Source organism: Anolis sagrei, chromosome 1, assembly GCF_037176765.1.
Source record: "Anolis sagrei isolate rAnoSag1 chromosome 1, rAnoSag1.mat, whole genome shotgun sequence".
NCBI classification, from domain to species: domain Eukaryota; kingdom Metazoa; phylum Chordata; class Lepidosauria; order Squamata; family Dactyloidae; genus Anolis; species Anolis sagrei.
This window is the reverse complement of record NC_090021.1, coordinates 241150288-241170741: the sequence shown is the minus strand read 5'-3', so window position 1 is coordinate 241170741 and position 20454 is coordinate 241150288. Positions and strand designations below refer to the sequence as shown.

The 20454-nt window shown below is 39.1% G+C and overlaps 1 protein-coding gene across 3 annotated transcripts in view; it reads right to left on the bottom strand.

Annotated features, from left to right (window-relative positions):
* Nucleotides 1–20454, bottom strand: part of PNPLA2 (patatin like phospholipase domain containing 2) — a 46835-nt gene that overhangs the window by 8600 nt on the left and 17781 nt on the right. For 2 of the 3 annotated variants that reach the window (XM_060769210.2, XM_060769219.2), the window contains exons 2-7: nt 10832–11064; nt 10438–10503; nt 6555–6764; nt 4954–5014; nt 2933–3106; nt 2012–2144 (exon numbers count right to left, since the gene is read on the bottom strand). In XM_060769210.2, coding sequence (XP_060625193.2) covers nt 2012–2144; nt 2933–3106; nt 4954–5014; nt 6555–6764; nt 10438–10503; nt 10832–11064 — 877 coding nt within the window. Of the gene's footprint in view, nt 1–2011; nt 2145–2932; nt 3107–4953; nt 5015–6554; nt 6765–10437; nt 10504–10831; nt 11065–15079; nt 15263–20454 lie in introns of all 3 variants that reach the window. The other variant, XM_067462590.1, reaches the window with a different exon arrangement.

The window sequence follows — 20454 nt, the reverse complement described above, 5'->3', positions numbered from 1 at the left end:
ATTGCTCAAACAGAAGCCTTAGCCCTTTCCTGCTGTTTCCTAGTAACTGCTATTCACAGGAATGCTGCCTTTAATCCTAGAGGATAGCACACAGTCATAATGACAAACAATCACTTATAGCTTCTCTGTGGTTCTGCAGCAAGTGGTTTCCAGGTGACTGAAAACTTTTAAACTAACATTTGTCAATGAAAATGTAAGTTGCATCTATTAAAACCATCATGGAATCATACATGTAATAGTGTTTCTGAAGCTGGACCCTATCATACACACTGCAATATGTAGGAGCTGCCTTCCCAGACTGATAATCCTGCATAAGTATCTGTATTTAATGAATACATTAAATCACCAGTGGTGGGATGTGGGGAAGGTAGAATGGGGTTTCCCACTCACCAGGCAATTCCCTTCCTGGCAAGATGCTGACTGGATGAGAAATACCCAAGCAACTAGATACACTATTTGTAATAAAACAATAACACAGCAGTATAGGAAAGCACGAAGGGAAAGTAACTCCCATCAGATGAAGCAACAGTCAACCTTGCTTTCTCTCAGGGAGGCTAAAACAATGGTGAATCTGTCACACATACTTTTGAGGTGACCGTCTTTCATTTGTCCACATTACACCTTGCACAATCTGAGGCCCTGCAGGTATTTGGGTCTCCACCTCCCAGAAGCCCTAGCTCTCAGGAGTTCTGAGAGCTGAAATCCAAAATACCTGGAGGACTGTAATCTGTGCAGGCCTGCTCTACAGCTTGATTTGTTTCTGGAGTTTGCCAGTTAAAAGGCCTTTTTTGGCACCAGGATCTCCAGTCAGAGGTCAGGACAGACAACTCGGTGCCATTACAATTTAGCTTTGTTTCACTGCCATTATATTTTTCACTGTTCCTGAATTTCATAATGATCTATGTCCATGTTTTACACAAAGAAGTATGATGTCTTTCTTCTTAAAATCTAAGAACAAAGTGAGGATTCCCAGAGCTTCTGAAACAGTAGCTAAATAGCTGTCTGTAACTCCACTGTTGTCTACTATGTGTGTGTTAATTTTCTTTCATTGCCAGGCTTGATTGCATAACATTGTTCTTTTCTTTGACCTTGTGCAAGAAGTTGTGATGAAGAGGCAGCCTATAATATTTTTTAAAGCAATTACAGACCTAGATGACTTACAACCAGGGTAGTATGCACTTTCCCCACATGAACATTAAGTATTCTGCCTTTGAATAAAAGTAGCTAGCAATGTATTTTAAAACAATATAGATTAAGAACACTACAGGATCTTTGATTAAAAATATAGAAGTTATCTAAACAGCAATTTAAGATCAAAACATCAACTAAACACTGGTCTTTAGTTTTTAAAAGACCAGTGGCATAAAAATGTTACCAGCTGCCAATGGAAGATCTTTCAAAAAGTAAAGTTATGCAACATTCCTAACCTACTAGCCAATTTAACTTCCTCTCTTTGGAGTATTTGCCTAAATAGAATCAAACATTTCTACATCCATATAGCCTAGAATTTCTGTATTTAAAGAAATCAGGATACCATTGCATTCTACGGCCAAGTCTGTATTCTGCTTTAGTTCTAACTATAGTATGTCATAGGGTTGCTTTCCATATTATTAGTCATATCTTGGGAGAGGTCAGTGTCTCACAAGGAATTCCCCACTTGGAATGGTTTGTGCTCTGACTTGATTCAGAACAAAGTTCAACTAAACACAAAGTTCATTAACCCTCCTGCTGACAGAGCAAGCCATACATACTTTCTTTCTTTGTTCTGCGTATTTTAATATGTATTTTGTAGAAAGATGTTTTAATATGTGTATTTTATAGAATGTCTTTAGATGATTGTGTGTTTTTATCGTTGTTGTAACCCGCCTCGAGCCATGAGAGGAAGAGGATAAGAAATAAAATTATTATTATGATGATTATTACTACTACTACACATTTTGAGCTCTACCAGCAATATTATTTCACTAGCAGTCTAAGAAAAGGGTGTCTAAGAAATAGGTGTAAAACCTACCTGACTGTGAATGAGACAGCAGACTCTAGAGGAAGTGTATACGGGAGCATCAAGGTAGATGCCAGGCGTATAGGTAGCAGGTTGGCAATGCCAGTGAAGAGTCCTCTCCTCTCCGCACAGGCTTCCAGAAGTGCTGAAGGTGGAGAAGATGTGTCATTCCAGTCATTTGTTCAGCACATAATTCAGAGCTCTTCCACTCCATAATTTTAAGAGTAGAAACCAATGATCAAAATCTTCTTGTCCAAGAAATAAGGACTACAAAATTCAAACTTCATCCAGCTCTTGGTCCCCAGATGTTTTGGCCTTCAACTCCCAGAAATCCTAACAGCTGGTAAACTGGCTGGGATTTCTGGGAGTTGTAGGCCAAAACATTTGGTGATCCACAGGTTGAGAACCCCTGAGCTAAGGGGAAGCAGCCAAATACAGTTTCCTCTTATTGGCACAGTAGGCCAAACAGCTCTGTTCTTCCTCACTTTTACAAAAACTGTCACACGCTAAAGAACCTAAAAGTCCTAAGTGCTTGATTCTTTATGGATGAATGAAGCTTTTATCAACAAAGCTCTAAGGGCACTACAATTCTAAAACAAGTTTGTCCAGCCTACAGTTGCAACAGCTTGTATCTGCAGTTTCTCATATCATCGATCAGATGTAACATGAAGTAAGGTTTACTAGCTAAATCGCAGTTTGGGTACTAAATAGGAAAGGGGAATACGAGAAGCAGCCTTCATTTAACAGGAAGAGCCTTGGCCTAGATAAGGAGTGGGAATCATGTAACCTGAGGTTAAAGAGTTCCAGTTCCCAATGCTCTCAATCACTGGCTATGATTTATGGCCCAACAACAACTGGTAGGCTGCACCATTCCCTTTCCTCGACCCAGATGCAACCATCGAAGCAAGCACTCTCTTCCATAAAGGACCATACCTTGGTTTAGTTTAGGAGGCAAGTGTTCCAGGATATGCTCTTCAGCCTCCACCAGTGCCGGGTTCTCTCCCAACTGGTCCTCCTCTTCTTCGGCTTCCTCTTCAGGGTTTCTGCCACCAGCACCATTTCCAATGGCCAGCAAAGGGCGGGCAGGCCTTTGGTGCTGTAGGAGACCTAAGGAGGGGAGTTGGGTAATGGAGTTATTGAAATTCAAGAAAAATGTTTCCCATGCCTGTGAATAACAATTCCTTCTCTCATCAACATGGAGAATGGGCCTTATTGTGCTCAGTGAAAGAGTGACTTATATGCAGAGAGCTAAGGAAGAAGGATTTTGCATGGGGGGGGGGGGCTCTAAAAATAAGAAGCAATGAACAAGAAATTGCCACCAAGTAAAGTTAGAAACGTACCAGCAGAAGATTAGCCAGAAGTGCCTATATACTGTACAGTGGGCCTTCAGTACCTGCTGGGATTTGGTTCCAGGACCAAACCAAAATCTATGGATGCTCAAGTCCCATTATACACAATGGTGAAATAAAATGGTGTCCCTTATATTAAATGGCAAAACCAAGAATTACTTTTTGCATTGAGGGGGCGGGAGGCATTTGTGAACCAATATGGAAGTTTGCTTTTACTATGTTTTCAGTGTATGGTCTCATAAACAGAATGACTGTGCTGCAAGTTCAAGAGTTCAGAATTGTGATCTGAAATAATTCAGGGAACTCTGCATGTGCTTTATCTTCATGTGCAGATCAGTTTTGTACTTTCTGCAGTGTGACCTTGGACTTCAGATAGAATTGTCCCTGATAGGCAAAAGGGATGATGCATAGATTTATTTATGTCTGCAATCATAAAAGAAATTTGTATATCAGCAAATCAGTTCTCCCTGTAAGTGACCTGGGCCAGTCCTGTGTATTACCTGGGGTTGCTTTACCCTACAATATGCAAAATAACAATTTCAGATTTAGTACATGCAAAGACTATGTGATCTGTCATGACAACACAGAAACCTAAGCCAAAATGCCATGGATAAGTTATCAAGATGGATATGCTGCACTACAGACTGTGCACCACAAGGTGATGCTAAAGTCACAGATCATATGCTCTGGCCATAGTGTAGAAAGCAGAGTGTTAGAGAAACAGGTATTTTGCCACTGAGGGAAACAAGAAGTTTATGTTCATTCACTTAACACCATTTAATACTGGAAATCTACTTCATTTCAAACAGGATAAAGCAAAACTGAAACATCAGACTTGGTAGTCTGGTAACCACCATCTTTGATTCCTATCGTACTTTTTAAGTACTTCTTTAATGCAGGGGGAGAGTTGTTGTACCAGACAGGTGAGGAGCCAGAGGGTAAAATATGGCTCCTCACCTTTCCAACATTGCCCATCCCACCTCTATGGACAGATCCAAAGATCTGCAAAATGGACTCAGTTGCCAGTATGTATAAATCAAAGAAACAGTTCTTCTGTTGGTAAAGTGCCATTAATATGGAGTATGAAGAAGCATTTGTTACTCAGAGTTTTCCTGAACATTTAAGATGGAAAGGAGCTCAGCCACAATTAATCTTACTGAACACACTCATGGTAGAGATCTTTCCCTTCTCCCTAATGAGAAAGTTCTTTGCATTTGAGAGTTTGCACATTGAAAACCAGATGCTGCTCCAAATAAAGAGGATAATTTGTTTTATTACCTGTTTTCTCTGTAGCAACAATTACACAATTGGAAAGACTATGGGTTAGGTATAGACATTTATAATTTCTAAAATGACCCTTTTTAAGCAGAAAAAGGCTCTAGAACAATAAAAGAAAAGAAAAGAAAGAAAGAGCTACACATGATTCACTCTGTCAGAACAATTTTCCTCAGATACCCTCCAAATATGCTAAATTACAATGACTACTATGCCCAGGCTGCATGGTAATAGGGCTGTAGTCTAGCACATTTGGAGGCATCAAGCTGGGAAAAGGCTGTGCTGGAGAATGCAGGCATATAAAACCATAGATTTGGAACTGGTGCTTACCATTTTTCCTCAGGAAGTGTAAAGCATCCTTGTAGCCCTGCTTACACATGTCCTGCAGAACCTGTAAAACATGAGACAAATGACATTATTTTAGGAAGACTACATCTAAGCCAATGCAAGGATCCTGCAGATCTCTGGATGTTATTAGATTCAAGCTCCCAACAGCCCTAGCCATAATAGTTAGTACTGAGGAATGCTGGGAGTTGCAGTTCAACAGCATCCACAAGAGGGCCACAAGATTCCCACTCTAGGAGTAACAGATGTGTCTTGTGTGGTTGGTAATATATCTTGGGGTTCTCAAAAATGCAAGATAAATATGACAAGTCTGAAGTCTCTCCAGAATAGGTTTCTGCTATCCAAAGAGGGATGAATGAAAAGCACATCCCTCCCTCTTTTATTACAGAAAGTTTACATAGGACCAAAGAACCTTGCATGAACAAAAGGTTAGGACTGGATACAATCTGAAATATTTATGCCTACATTTTGCACCAGTACTCTAACACACCAAAATTGAATAGTTTGGAAAGGTTAAAAAATAATGCAAATTCCTGCCAATATAGGCAAATATAAATAGCATATAAGCATTTTCAGCCAATGCATAATTTTTCTTGCTCAATATTTGAATGTCTTCATGCTGTCCCCGCTCAACAAACTATCCTTTAGCCCTGTCCTACAATGTTTAGAGGCTTATGGCTCCATAACTTTTTCATGTGAATAAAACTAACTATCATGCTAAAACAAATTTACATTAACTTTTAGCACCTTCAGGAATCAATATGGGCACCAGAGTGCACGGACACATATGACTTTGAGTGACTTTGTTGTTGGTTTCTCAAAGGAAATGTGCAGCTGTTCATGAAATGCCAAAAGCCTAACTGTCAAACATAGATGCCAAGACAACCTTGAAGCTTTTATAAAGGGTAGGACTGTTTTTGTACTTTGGCCGTTTCAAATTGTGTTGACAGAAATATCTGCTAACAAAGAAAATTCTGAAAATATAAATAACTTATATTTAGAAATCTACACCAAATTGAACACTTGAATTTAGACACTTTTTTTTCTAGACACACATTTCAGTGCTTGGTATACTGATTGGCAATATGTATATGGGAGAGAGAAAACAGGAGATTAGCAAGGCACAGACTTAGAGCTGTGGTTGCTGAACTTCTATCTTGTCCTAAACTTCTAAAAGCTATTTCTTAAGAGTTGCTCAAAAAGGTTGGCCATGTAAGTTTATTTTCATAGTCCAGAAAATGTAGAACTTGCTGAGTTATTTCTTGTCTCATAGCTTTTAGATTGCCTATTAGTTTTGGATAACTGAAATCCTATGCCAGTTCACATAAAATAAGTCCCACCAAACACAGTGGGACTTACCACCAGGCAAACATTCTTAAGACTGTGCTGTTTAGAAGCATAAACTAACGGCAGTATTTTGACAGATTTCAAATAACCAACAGTTACATTTTCATAAAAGAGATTTCTTAAAATGTGGAAACACTGGAAACAAATATTTCCAACTCTGGAGGACCAATGGAAAAAGAAAGAAGGAAAGAAAGAAAGAGCATTGTTTTCCTCTTATAGACATAATGCCTGGCTCTCACCTGAGGCTCCGGTGGAAACAGGGCCTTGGAGAGGCGGTAGAGGTTTCGCAGATTGAACTGAATGCTGGTATTAGTCACCCTGAGCTCATGGATATTGGTAGAACTGTCCCTTGGACAGATATCACTCTCGCCTGAGAAGGGAGATACTGTGATGGTGTTCTTCAGTTCATACTGTGGCAGGTTGTCTGAAATCCCTCCATCAACATACCTCTGGGGAAAAGGAAAGGTAAGATTTAAGCAATTCTATAGTAGCCTCCGCCTTTTTAAAATAATTATAATCACGTCCACCTTCCCAGGCCACCAAACACTTACATCCAATTGCAAATGGTTCTTGTGTTGTATCATGCTGTATCGAGTTACTTTGCTATAGCCATCTAGATTATCAAGAGCTGAAGAGAATTGGGTTCTGTTCCTTTTTCTCTTTGCCAATCTCTATCCAGTCCTAATTATCTGATTGGTTTTATGAGACCACTGCAATGATTTTAAACTACACTCTTTTGTACTGTATGTAAATGCTCCCTTTCCTGTACCTTGGATTCAGTTGCAAGCCTGTCTCTAGAGAGAGTAAAGTACTTTCAGTTCACCGAAGATAAGAGAATTAAGACTAACACACCCTAAGTTGTTGATCTGAAATTAAATTAAGCCCCCAGAGAGGTGGGTGAAGGAGAATATTTTCCCCCCAAACAAGGTGCAGTCCTTTCACAGCTGTTATTATTAATAATATTATGTAACAGAAAAAGGACATAAATAAATCTATCCTTCTATATCAGTAGCCTTTAACCTATTTTCCAGAAGGGAACAAACAGTACATGTTGATCTTCTTCGCAAGTTCCCAGATCACAGGAGTCAAGTTGAACGCGTGATACCCTCCCCTACAAACAGACGCAGAGCACTTCAGATGAGCTCACCCTCCAGTTCTGACTAATGATAAGCCACTGTTTATTATTATTATGCGCATGAGTATTGATCTTTTGTGCTTTTCCCTTCCTCCTCTTCTGGGCTGCCACACAGATCAAAACTGGACATTTCAAGTAATCTCAACTAATCATAGTTTTATGTTGTACCTGAAATCCATCCTGTGGTTAACTTTACCTATGGTTGAAACAAGTGAGATTTACAAGCTATGGTTTGACAAGAATTCTTTTCATTAAACTATGGTCAATAGTTTTCTTGGTTTGTTTTTTTGTGTCTCTGTGTGTGTGAGGAGCAACTTGAGAAACTGCAAGTCGCTTCTGTTTGAGAGAATTGGCCACCTGCAAGGACATTGCCAGGGACACCAGGATGTTTTGATGTTTAACATCCTTGTGCGAGGCTTCTCTCATGTCCCCGCATGGGGAGCTGGAGCTGACAGATGGGGCTCAACCCGCTCTCCCTGGATTCAACCCGCTGACCTATATATAAATGTAACTATGTTGCCCTGGCACTGAAAGCATCATGGACCACATAAAATGACAATGGTGAGCCAGATTTAGCTAAAGACATTTTATTACTATTTCAATCTTACTTTTTGTGTCCTTTAGCTACATGCATTTTACAATCAGCCATTCACATTTGTAGGGTTTTATTATTTGTGGACTTGCTTGTTTGCAGATTTGATTACAATACTGCCCCTAGGAATCTCTATGTCTTCCAGCATAATTCTATGGTCTTGACTACAGATAGACACACACTGGAGGGACCTAGTGATTCCTAGAAAAACACCTCTCTGAAATCTCTAGGTTCTCTACTGTGATTCTATGATCAGCTTCCAATAGAAGTTAACCACAGAGTTGTGCTGAAGGATCTAGAAATTCCTAGAGAAATGTTCTCTCTGTAAAAAAAGAAAAAAAGAAAACACTTTTATTTGTGGTTTTTCACTTCTATGGGAGTCCTGTGCCCCTAATTCTTGCAAATGTGGAGGCTGACTGCATTTGTATTTCTTTATATTATGCAAGCTTCCTTGAATCTCACTTTTTGGGGCAAAGGTAAGATATAAATAAAGGGGGATTGGTAGACAGTATTTGGCAAAAGTTGATTAGGAACCTTGCAGTCCCAGTTCCAGCACAATACCCATATCAGCTTCCAGGATAGACATGAAGGATCAAGGGATTAAACTGCCACCTTCTTTCTCAGACATGAGGCCATCACCTACTTCTTCTGTAGAGCAGAGGCCTGGTGCTAAAATGATTTGCTAATCAAAAGCCATTTGCTGGCCTACAGTGGCCTGAGAAACAGAATAAAGTTCAGGCCAGAGCAAAAGCAGACTGGCCAAAGGGAGGAGCGGCACGGGTGTTCTCTAGCAACCAAAGTCCTGAAGCTTCCTGCTAAGCCTGTTCTAGAAAACTCAGCACATTCCTCTACGCCAGCACTTTCCACAGAAAGCCAAGTCCAGGGCTAGCTACTAACACAAGCAAAGGCAATAATAAACAGATAAAGATTCCTGTGCACTGGCAAGAAAAAGTATCCCTACCCAATACTCCTTTATCTTCCCACTTATCCCATGAACTCTCCCACTTCTTTAAACTCACAAGCCTTCATAGAACAAGAGAGAAGAGGACACAGCAGGCACTGCAATCCAGAATCATCTCTTCCCCTTGCTTTATTTTATAAACCATCTTTGATTCCAAACAATGCTATAAGATTCTCACAGTGCTTCCATACTGCACTGTTGTGAGAGTAGTGGTAGTCCCCCATCCATCAATATAAGGTGCTGATATGGAGGCTGCTGCAAATGTAAATGACGTTCAATAACAAACCTTTGCCATTTTGCCTCCTTTGCTTTTCCTGATGTTGAGGAATGGGTACTCCCATTATCCTTTAGCATTGACTGGGATGACAAGGAAATTGGAGCCCTAGAAATCCCTGGCCTTAAAAGCTGGTGTAGAACAGTCAATAACAGACTGGCTTAATTCTCACCAATGTCATGAACCTGCTGAACTGGTTTTGGCAAGCTGTGATATTTCTGGTTGAGTCCACCATTTGTAATATGGAGATGATAATAATGCAGTTCAACTTTGTCAGACAACACATGATGTGTTAGACTTGACATATCTCAGGCCTGGCCCTTAGCCTTCAGTTTGCATGGATTATCTCCAAGGGAAGAAAAGGGTGTAGAATCTCCAGTTTTTCTGGGCTCAGCTCGGAGCAGTAGCTGGCTACATTTTGCAAGTCTTAATTGATTTGTTGAAGCAACAAGCAAAGAGGGTTTGTGTATTTACTTGGTTAGTTTAATCCTTCCTTCCTAACAGTAGCACTCGGGCTCACCCTCCATTCTGCTCTATTCTTTTTTTCTAAAGGAGGTGGACTAGATTAAATTGCTTTATCTTAGCTCCCTATGTAAGTGAGGAGGAATAATCAAATCACAGTAAACTTTCTTTTCTGTTCTGCCACAACAAAAATTGCAAAAACAATGCAACTACTATTTTGAAGAAAATATGCAGATATTTTGTAGCACCTTAGAGACTGAGAAAAGGAAATTGGTAACATAAGATTTCAGAGACTAAGTGTACTTCCTCAGATCTGAAGAAAGCTTCCAAAATGCCTAAATGCTAGGAAACATTTTTAGTGCAGGGAATTTAGCTAAGGAACGTTGTTGGTGTTGAAAACTTCTATTTTCAACATAGTCAAGAATAAAGGATAATGTCAGCAATAGATTTTGGCTAAACATGTTTTTCAAAGGGATGGTTTGAGCTCAATTCATGAATCCAAGCAAAGTTTCCCAAGAAGAACATTTCTGCAATAGCTTATGTCTCTGTTATGCTAAGTAATAGGCATGTAACAACTCACTTTAATCCCTCTTTTTGTCACAGCTCTACAACTTCCTCCTTCCCCCTTGATGCAACATAAAAGTATCTCACAGAAAAAGGAAAGTTTAAAAGCCAATATCCCACCACAAAGTTCTTACCACTCCTTGTAGACTTGGAGGGATGAGACCACAGTATACAGGAATGAAAGTGCTGCAGACACATGCCTGAGAAAGAGAGACAGACAAATATCATGTGAAAGAATGAAAACACCTAGGGAACTCTAAGCAATGTTCAGCAATGATTTAAGTATACAGTACAGAACACCAAGTGAACTGGAAACTGTCCTGAGTCCCCTCAGGGAGATAGAGCAGTATATAAAGTTGTTGTTGTTGTTGTTGTTGTTGTTGTTGTTATTGAATTTGATAATACAACTTGCAGCCAATGGATAGTCATTTATGTTGAAATCTGACTGATTAAGTCTTCTAGGCACAGGTAATTGGTTCCCTTAGAACCTCTCACCCAAGTCTACTCAGAAATTATGTTACTACTTGCCTGGATAAGCTCTTCTTTGGAAGTAAACTCTGATAATATGACATTCTCTCCATCTGAGACGCGTGTTAGTGAGATGCCCAAGCGTCCACTAGCCAACTCATGCCCATTGTCTGGCAAGGTCTTGTATAGGCAAGAACGGATGATTTTCACCAAGTTAAAGGATGGGTGCAATGGACCAAGAAATCTCTTCCGAGCTTCTTTGGATACATGAATTATATTTGCACCAGCCTCACCTAGAAGACAGAAAACAACAGATGTTAAAAGAGTGATTATATCAGCAACCCCCCTTTATAAAGCTAGAATGTGCCTAAATCAGGTCTAATTTGATACTCAATGCAGGATCCCCAGCAGATACCTGTCTAGACTTTTTGAAGATAACCAGAGGAGTTTCCTGCCACTTCTTTAGACAATTGTTCCCATTACAGAGCTGCTTTGACTGTCAAAAAATTCCTTCTAATGCTCAATGAAAATCTACCTTATTGTAACGTAAAACTCTCTTTCACACACAAACATACACATGGAAATTGGAAATGAGGAACCTATGATCCTCCAAACATTGAATTCATTTTGCCCTTGCCAGTCCAACCAGTGGTGACGAACGCTAAAAGGAAAAGTTCACGAACTTCTAGAAGGTTACATGTTTCTGATTTAATTTAAATGCTTCGTGCAGGAGATAATTATATAATATTATACACTTCCTTATTACCAATGATCCACATAGATAAGATACTGCATAGTAAGATAATCTGCAGAGATGACATAGCTGAATAGTATTTCACTCTATTGCTACAGTGCATCAGTAGTGTTAAAGCTATAAGGTTTGGCATGCTCTTCTGTGCACCACAGGCTTTACCACAGCAAATTAATTACTAAGGAAGACTAAAACAGACCACAATGCCAAAGTTATTTTTGTCATTTTAAAGCAAACTTGCAATGGTCATGACAAATAATTACCAAGTTGTACTTGCCGCTGTATTGTGCTGCTATATTGTTCTGTATGCCAAGTTTGGTTGAATTCCATTATTGTGGCATTCTGAATGCTCTTTGATTTCAAGAGCTACTGCAACTCCCTCATGTCTGAGTGTATTTTAACCAAAGCTCTCCAGTATTTTCTGTTGGTCATGGAAGTTCTGCATGTCATGTTTGGTTTAGTTTCATTGTTGGTGGAGCTCAGAATGCCCTTTTATGGCTGGTGAACTATAAAACCACACAATGAATGAAACATCTGAAATCTCCAACCAGATCTAGACTAACTGATGCACACTTGCAGCATTTGTTACAACTAGCAGTGACAAATATGGAACCGGATATTGACCATCTCATTACATTAGCCAAAAGTAGGCCCATGGTTCCCACTGAAATACTGATAAGTTTCTTGATTTAACTTTACTTGTTCTTCACTTTAAATATTGTATTTGTTCCCGTATTGTTTTTTTCCCTTCAAAGTAAGATATGTGCAGTGGGCACAGGAATTTGATCATAGCTTTTTTTTAACTATAGTCCGGCCCTCCAACGGTCTGAGGGACAGTGAACTGGCCCCCTATTAAAAAAAAGTTTGACGACCCTTGATCTAATTAGTTTCAAGGCAACAGAGAAACACAGTTGGAATTACCACCAGTTCCTTTTGCTAGTGGGGCTCCAATTGATCTATAAAATATTTCACCAGTAGGAAAACAAAGGAATGAGAACTGGCAGCAACAGATAAGGTTTGCCTGGGAGTAAAGGACTGATCAGCCACCTAATCAAATTTCAATTTGAAAAGTTTTGGAATTCATGGCTCTTCCTGTAAAGGCTCTATTCAGAGCAAAGGGCATCAGGCCAGGCCAGGGACATTCCTGGACTCCAGCTGATAATCAAGGACAACCAACACAGCGGACATTTTATCATGTGAACATAAAATAAATTTTACTTTGTGAGCCTGACATATACCCAATTGCAAGGAGGGAGGAGCAATTATGCTGAGCTGGTATTATGGGTGGAAACTCCATAACAACTGTTATCATGCATAAGGCAAAAGTCACCACTTATATTTTCTGTGCCTAATTAGAAAACAAAATCCACACTGTGTCTGAATAAAGAAAATATGACTGAATTTTTAAAAGTAGTGATCTTGTGTTATCTACTGCATATTAAAACTAAATGTATTTTTCTGAGTAATGTTAAAAAAAACTCCTTTGGCTCCAGAAACATTTTCTTCTGAACATTAACATCAGACTGAAAATGATAGACAATGTTTTAAAACAAAAGAAGCAGTGAGTTTTATTTTCAAATTACAGGGAGTAAAATAGCAAAATCTATGGAAAACCCTAGAACGGTCTCAAAAGTACACAAAGCAAGCATCAGATTAAAAAAAACCCAAACAGCCTGACTTTGTGACTGACAAAAATGGAAACGTTGATGAGAATGTTCCTGATGCTTGAGAAAAGGAGAACAGAGAGATGGAGTTACAACACTGACAATTTGGGGTGAGGGGGGAGACGGGCTCAACAGGACAAATGTTTGTCCTTCAAAAGCTGCGGTTTGAGATATCATTCCTTCTGACATTGCACAACAGCAATGATTTAAGGACCTAAGAGGACCATAAAATGTCCTACAGCCAGCTTTTGAAGTATATTTCTTAAATCGGCAAATTCAAGAGAGCACACAAACTGTTGGCAAAGAGGTTGAAACAAAAGGAGTTTCATACACAGAAATGTCTGCCTCAGCATTAGGCTGCAGACAATTCCAGCATATACAGCTGACTGTAACATTTAGTGGTAGAGAAACCACATCTCTGAACCTCATGCTTGCTTTGAAAGCTCTTAGAAAAAACTACTGTTTGCCTTTTCTATTAAGGACACATTACCTATAGTCAGGGATACCGAACCAAATATAAGAGCTGTTCCCAAAACAGTGAGATAATTTGCTAAACACTCGGTGCTTCAAAAGCAGCTTTTTGCCATTTTCCATTTGCACATTTCATCACATTCTGATTAGGACGGCCCAGAGCAATGTGATATTTTCCTACGAGGCTATCATGCCCCAGATGTTAGTCCCTCTCTCTGTGCCATTTGGAAATCTGATTTAGAGTAGACTCACATATTACTGATTTTCTTTAACTGTTGGTTACATAAACATTGGCTTTGCTTCTGCTAACCTTGTTTGCATTCCTCGCAGAAGCAAAAAGGCAGTGACACCAGTAGAGCGGAAACAATACAATGTCAGTAATGACAGGAGATGAAGTTGCCTGTGTGATCTGTAGTAGAGCCTGGGAAAACTTACTAGACATTCTAAAATTACTAAATATCATGAAATCTCCATACGTTATGCCCGTGAGATTGTTTTTTCCTTAATTCCAAAAGTTTAGCCTCAAAACATCAAACACATTTCAGTGGGAATTTCTTTCCTCCTTGTTTGTATGCAGAGATATAACACAGGGTGGACATACAGCCAACATAAGAAGAGACTGCTTTTATGGAAATAAAGCATGGGCAGAGAACATTGCTAAAGCTAAAAATTGATAAGAGTGTTTTTAAAGGGGAAGTACCCCCATGATTCTGCTCAGCTATGGAAACCCAACAGGTGACCTTGGCCAAGTCACACTTTTTTAGCCCCACAGGAAGGCAACGGCAACCCCTCCCCGCCCCCCTTGGAATTAGAAAATTCAATGATAGGTACAATTTAGGGTTGCCATAAGCTGGAAACAACCTGAAGGCACATTAGAACAACACCCCCATGGAGCAAGAGTGTGCACATAAGAGCATAGAAATGGCACTGCAATCAGGAAGGGTTGTAACACCATCTCTCTGTCTCACTCCCCAGAGCATATTTGGAACAGAAATCCCACAGAGCATTGCACAGGACCTTTAGATAAATCTGGCCAGACCCCATCCTTGGGGTTTGAAGGCTATCTATAGATCATCACAAGTTGCGTGCATCTAAGTAATTGCTGCAATTAGACCAGTAGTAGCTTTGCCTCTGTACTCACTGAGGTGTGCAGTAAGTGACAGGAGATGAATGATAGCACTGTTTATTAACTAAAACAGGGAATTTGCCAAGGGATAATTAAAAGATTTAAGAAAGTGGTGTTTTAGCCCAAAAAGAAATATTACTATGTTACCATCTCTTTCAGGGACACAATTAATTTACAATGGAAAGATAACTGACAAGGATTCTGGGTGAGCCTGACAGCTGGCCAACCTTAGTGTCAACAGCAAGCACCTCCTGGGAAAGTCCTGCCTCAAACCAAAACAATCCAAATACACTCACATTGAAAGAGCATGGAAACAAGGCTCTCGTCCAGCAATTAGCTCCTCATATGACTCTCATTGCATTACATTGTTTTAAAGGGATGTTGTTTCTTCAGAGGTGTTGGGAAATGATGTGTGTACTAGAACAATTTGTTCTTCGGATGTTTTCCCATCTGGTGACTTTTGGCACTTCCAGGCCTCTCTAGGGGATAGGGTGGGAATGGAAAAAGAGAACTGGTTATGAGTCTTCATGCTCTTCTTTGTTCAGGGTGCAAGGGAAAGGGGCAGGGAGATGCTTCTGGACTGGAGCCATTTGTGGTAAATACCAACCTCTGTGGGACCTTGGACTTTGGGTCAGCCTTGCCATACAGTGATTTAAAAGGACACTGGGCAAACAATTCAAGACGTAGTACTGTACAAACAGAAAATTCTGCGAAAGAGGGTTCTTCGGAAGCCTGGCCAAGAGCCATAGCCTGCGTTTCTGCCTTCTCACTGGAAAATGAGAGCCATAAATAATATCTACAAGGCAAGTTTACTAGGGCAGGGGCCTCAATATAATTCAACATTTTTTGGTTGAGTAGTTTAGTTATAGCCGCAAACAACACTTTCTAATAATGAAGACTAGGTGTCATATAGTGTTGTTTATAAATGATAGCTCTTTCGTACAAACAGGTTCTGCAGAATCAACATAATTACAAATTATATTTTGGCAGATTTTCAATTTAGGTTTGCTAATTTCTTCTCACAGTCCAAGATTTAATCTTCATCTTCAGCATTGGTCATCCAAATGAATTATATAGTTTCTCAAGGAAAATAAGAGTAATGTTCTTTCAGAAACACAATCTATACATTCCTAAATATTGGAATTATAACTCACAATGCCTGAAACATCATTTTCCCTAACAAATCCCCTACAAGAAATTAATCCTTGTATTTCAGCTGCAGACCACATTGCTGACAGCAATTTGGTACTTTTAAGTGGCCCCTCCATGCCCTGTCAAATGCTATCTAAACAGAGATCAAGGCCCAGCAATTAAAAGATATATTGGGCAAAAAACCCTATAGTAGTCCCAACTACAGCAGACCCACTGAAATCAATGTAATTTTGTTACTATGACTAACAGGTTAGACTCATGTCATATCACCAAATATCAGAGTGATGCACTGCAAGAAGGAAGTTCCCAAAACCTTAGAAGAGCCATGCTGATACCAATACAATTGCAGAAAGAGTGGTGGCGAGGCAGCCTCCCCCATCATTATAAACATATTGTGCTTCCAGTTCAACGACAATGTTTACAACACCATTTTGACCCAATGAAGACATCTCCTATTTGTTTGTGTGTCTCATCATTCTTGCCATTGCTTCTCTTATGACCACCATTATGCAACCCAAATACTTTTACTTTGTACATGTCAAGAAGAACAAAGCCAATGGAGTTTAGCCCAGGGTAGCACGAGAATGGCTTTCATTCATGGTTGACTGGAATTAGAGAAATTTATTTTATCTTCTTTGCCATTGCACTTCTCTGCAGTCTACTCAATCCAAATACTCTTACTCTGACATATTTCAAATAAAGCAAATCCAAGGGAGTTTAGCATAATAATGGCTTTGATTCGCAGTTAATTGGGATTAGAGCAAATAAAGTCAGCCCGATTAATCAGCCTCTTAAATCATACAATAGTTACGTTATGTGAGGCTGAACATTTTAACCAGCAGCATAGAATCAGGATAATTCATTTTTAAACCGTCCAGGCTGGTGTGATCTATGTCTCTTGGTTTTTCATCTCACAGTCTCAGCAAAAGCAGGCAGTGATTATGATGTATATCAGTGATTTCCCTACTTTAATCATCCAAGCACTTTGGGGCTTCAAGCTTCAACTCTCAGAAGCCTCAGCTGTTCTGGGATTCTGAAAGCTGAAGTCCAAAACACAAAGATTACCAAAGTTTGGGAAATATTGTCATACACAGATCACAAAATCTAGATTGACTTACACAGCCATGCCAAGGGGTGATGATCCTAGACTCCAGTTTAATCTCTTCCTTAGGAGATAAATTCATTGGAGGATCTCTTTAAACAGAATGGTAGAGTATTTTAAATAAGTGTGTATCAGTAATTATATGTTGGGTGATAAGAACCATCTAACAAACAGCAAAAAATAAAATAAGGAACAACATTAAATCAGGAAAGAGAATGAAAGGGAGCGCTAGCACAAGTATAAAAGCCACGTTGAGAAGGACAACTTCTCAAAATGGTAAAAGAATGGGACATTGAATGAGGAACCTCAAAGGATTGCATTGCAGCTCAAGAGCAGGCATTTCAAACAAATAGCATTAAGAGAAATAATGAAAAAAAAAATAAAGAGACTAAACGTTGTTTACACATAGAAAAAGATGGCACTTTCTTATTTCATTCAGCATGATTACAAATGCTGAATGCATGAAATACCAGGATAAAGTGGCTGTAATAGAGCACTGGAATTATGATGCAAGGAGTATAATTTAACATCTGTAAAGAAAATCTATGGGAAAGTAAGCCTGAAAAAATGATTGACAGTTATGAAGGGGAAACAGATCATATGGGACTCACGCAAGCTGCAAGCTGATAAACAATTAAAACACAATACACCACATATAACTGCGGTTGAGGAAAAGACAGTTTAGATTATAGATGTGGCAATTCATGGGACCAACAGGCTCAAAAACAAAGAGAGGGAAAAGATGATGAAATATCAGGATCTGCAAATGAAGATTCATCTCCTCTGGGAATATAAAACAGCTCTGGATCCAGTGGAGATAGGTGCTCTGGGAGCAATTCCAAACAAACTTGCAAAACATCAGGGTAAAATTCCTACAGATATGATCACAACAGAACAATTGCAAAACATTATGCTAATTGGAACATGCCATATTATCTAATGGTAGCACTTAGATTTTTCTTTAAAAATTTGACATAAATTCTTGCCTAAAATTCCAGTCAGTAATACTTGTGAAACTAAGAACTACTTCAACAGTAGCAAGATTAGACAGATTTCAGAACATATCGCATTTTTCCCCTGATGTCTGACTATGATCTATGTGACAAAACCTACTGGAGAGAAGAGAAGACTTATTTTGTTCAATTCATAGAATCATATAATATTAAAGTTGGAAGAGACCACATGGGCCATCTACTCCAACCCCCTGCCATGCAGGAAAAGCAAAATCAAATCATCCCTGACAGGTGGCCACCCAGCCTGTTTAAAAGCTTCCAATTCATAATAATAATGCTAGATTTAAAACATATAAATCCTTAGAGAGGAACAATAGTATCTGTGCTCTTTTTTCCTCCTTTCAAATCAATGTTTTCAGAGGCATAAGGACTAGACACAATAGTGTGGAGTGAGCAAATCTGCAGATGTGTATATTGAAGTAACTTTTGTAACAAACTATGCATGCATAGACAAGAGGAGCCAAAGCCTTCATGTCCAGTTTAGCTCTGATAAAGTCCAGTTCTCCCTTGAGGCAAACCCAGCTTAGTCTAGACTTGATGAATCTTAGCGTATCAGGTGGTGTCATAAAGAAAGCAGGGCAGGACCAAAGCTAAGGCGCAAATACCTGATTAATCATGAGGCAAGCATCCCAGGGAGCTGATGGAAGGGACAGCAGAAGCAATACCTGTTGAGACTCTCTTCTGTTTCCTGGAGATCATTGTTGTGTGTGCTCTGTTCAGAACTGCTCCAGTATGTATGTATTACAATAAAATTCAGCTGCTACTTTAGTAAGCTTCTTTAAGTGGAATGGAGAAAGGGGCATCAGATTAGTCTTTGCTTCAAATACCAAGATCTCATGCTACCTTTGTTGCAGCCTCTGGTGGCGAAATGGGTTAAACCCGTGTGCCGGCAGGACTGCTGACTGATAGGTCAGTGGTTTGAATCTGGGGAGAGTGGGTTGAGCTCCTTCTGTCAGCTCCAGCTCCACATGCAAGGACATGAGAGAAGCCTCACACAAGGATAGTACAACATCAATCATCTGGGCATCTCCTGGGCAACGTCCTTGCAAATGGCCAATTCTCTCACACCAGAAGCGACTGACATAGGGGAAAAAATGCTGCTCTTGTGCTCAATGGAGAAAGCCAGGGAAGTTTGATGTCCAAGTTGCTCTTTCTAAATCTAACTCTTCACTTATCTACAAAACTGTTGTGAAGAATAATGTGGGATAAATACAATCTATGTATCTTAAACAAGAATAAAGCTTCTTCACAATGTTTTTATTTAATGTGGAATTCATATAAATTGGCAATTATGAAGTGGCAGCGTTTCATCATTCTTCAAAAATTCAGAGTATACAAAATTAACACAAAACCAGTGCAATGCAGTAAATAAACATTGTTCTGGATGTGAAAAACTAGGGCTCAATCCATCTATGAAACTCTAAAGTTGCCCTTGTGCTATTTGCTTATCCCATTTTATCTCCTCTCAATTCCTGGAAGGGAGAGGCGGGGTACCAATGCATACAACAATTAACAGAAAATTATTTAATTATCTGTGCTTCACCTGCATGTCATCATGACACTAGATTCTTTCACCTACTTGATATCTATCCAGTAAATTTAGATCATAGTAAGTAAATTTAGATCTTTCCCAGAAAGGGTATGTACAGTACAGGATTCTAGGGGCTGAAAGTGTAGTAATTATTGTAAAAGAAAATAAAGAAGGCTTAAGTCTTGTAGACGATTATGATCAAGCTTCCAATTTACCACTGTGAAAAATCAAACGAGTTTGACAGACTTTAATGACTCAGAAATGATCACAATTAGTATAAGCTTAAAAATAAAGCCTCTCAATGGTACATAAGCTACTTTTTCCTGGTATTAACAGAGTGAAAGGTGTAAAATACCATAATAAAAACAAAAGCCTTCAGAATTTCTTTCAGGAAAAACTGAGGTGTTATAACATATACTTGAGTCAGAAGACTTGAGAGATTAATGCAGGCATCTAAGTATTTTAGTTGTACATAGCTCTTATGATCATCTTTATTCCTCAGCAAACTTTGAACATAGACTATACTGCTTTTATGTTGGTATTTGATGTTACTCTGTTGAATTTACCCATGAACGGATGCTAGGAAGTAACCTTTTCATTCAAATGAAAGCATATGGAGAATAAGCAGGTATTACTTTAATTCAAAAAGTATGTATTTTATTTATTTACCTAATGCATGTCCCACAAGGAGCTCCAAGATAGCTTCAATCAATACAATTCAATCAATGTCAAGTAAAAATCAAGTCCTTATCTTTAAGAGAAAGAGAAAAAAAACTAGGAAGACACAAAGATGGATTAATGAGAGGGGTGGGGGCTGTATGTTGAAAGAAATTCTAATAATAAACTCCAGTTAGAGAGGTACTGAGTTTCACT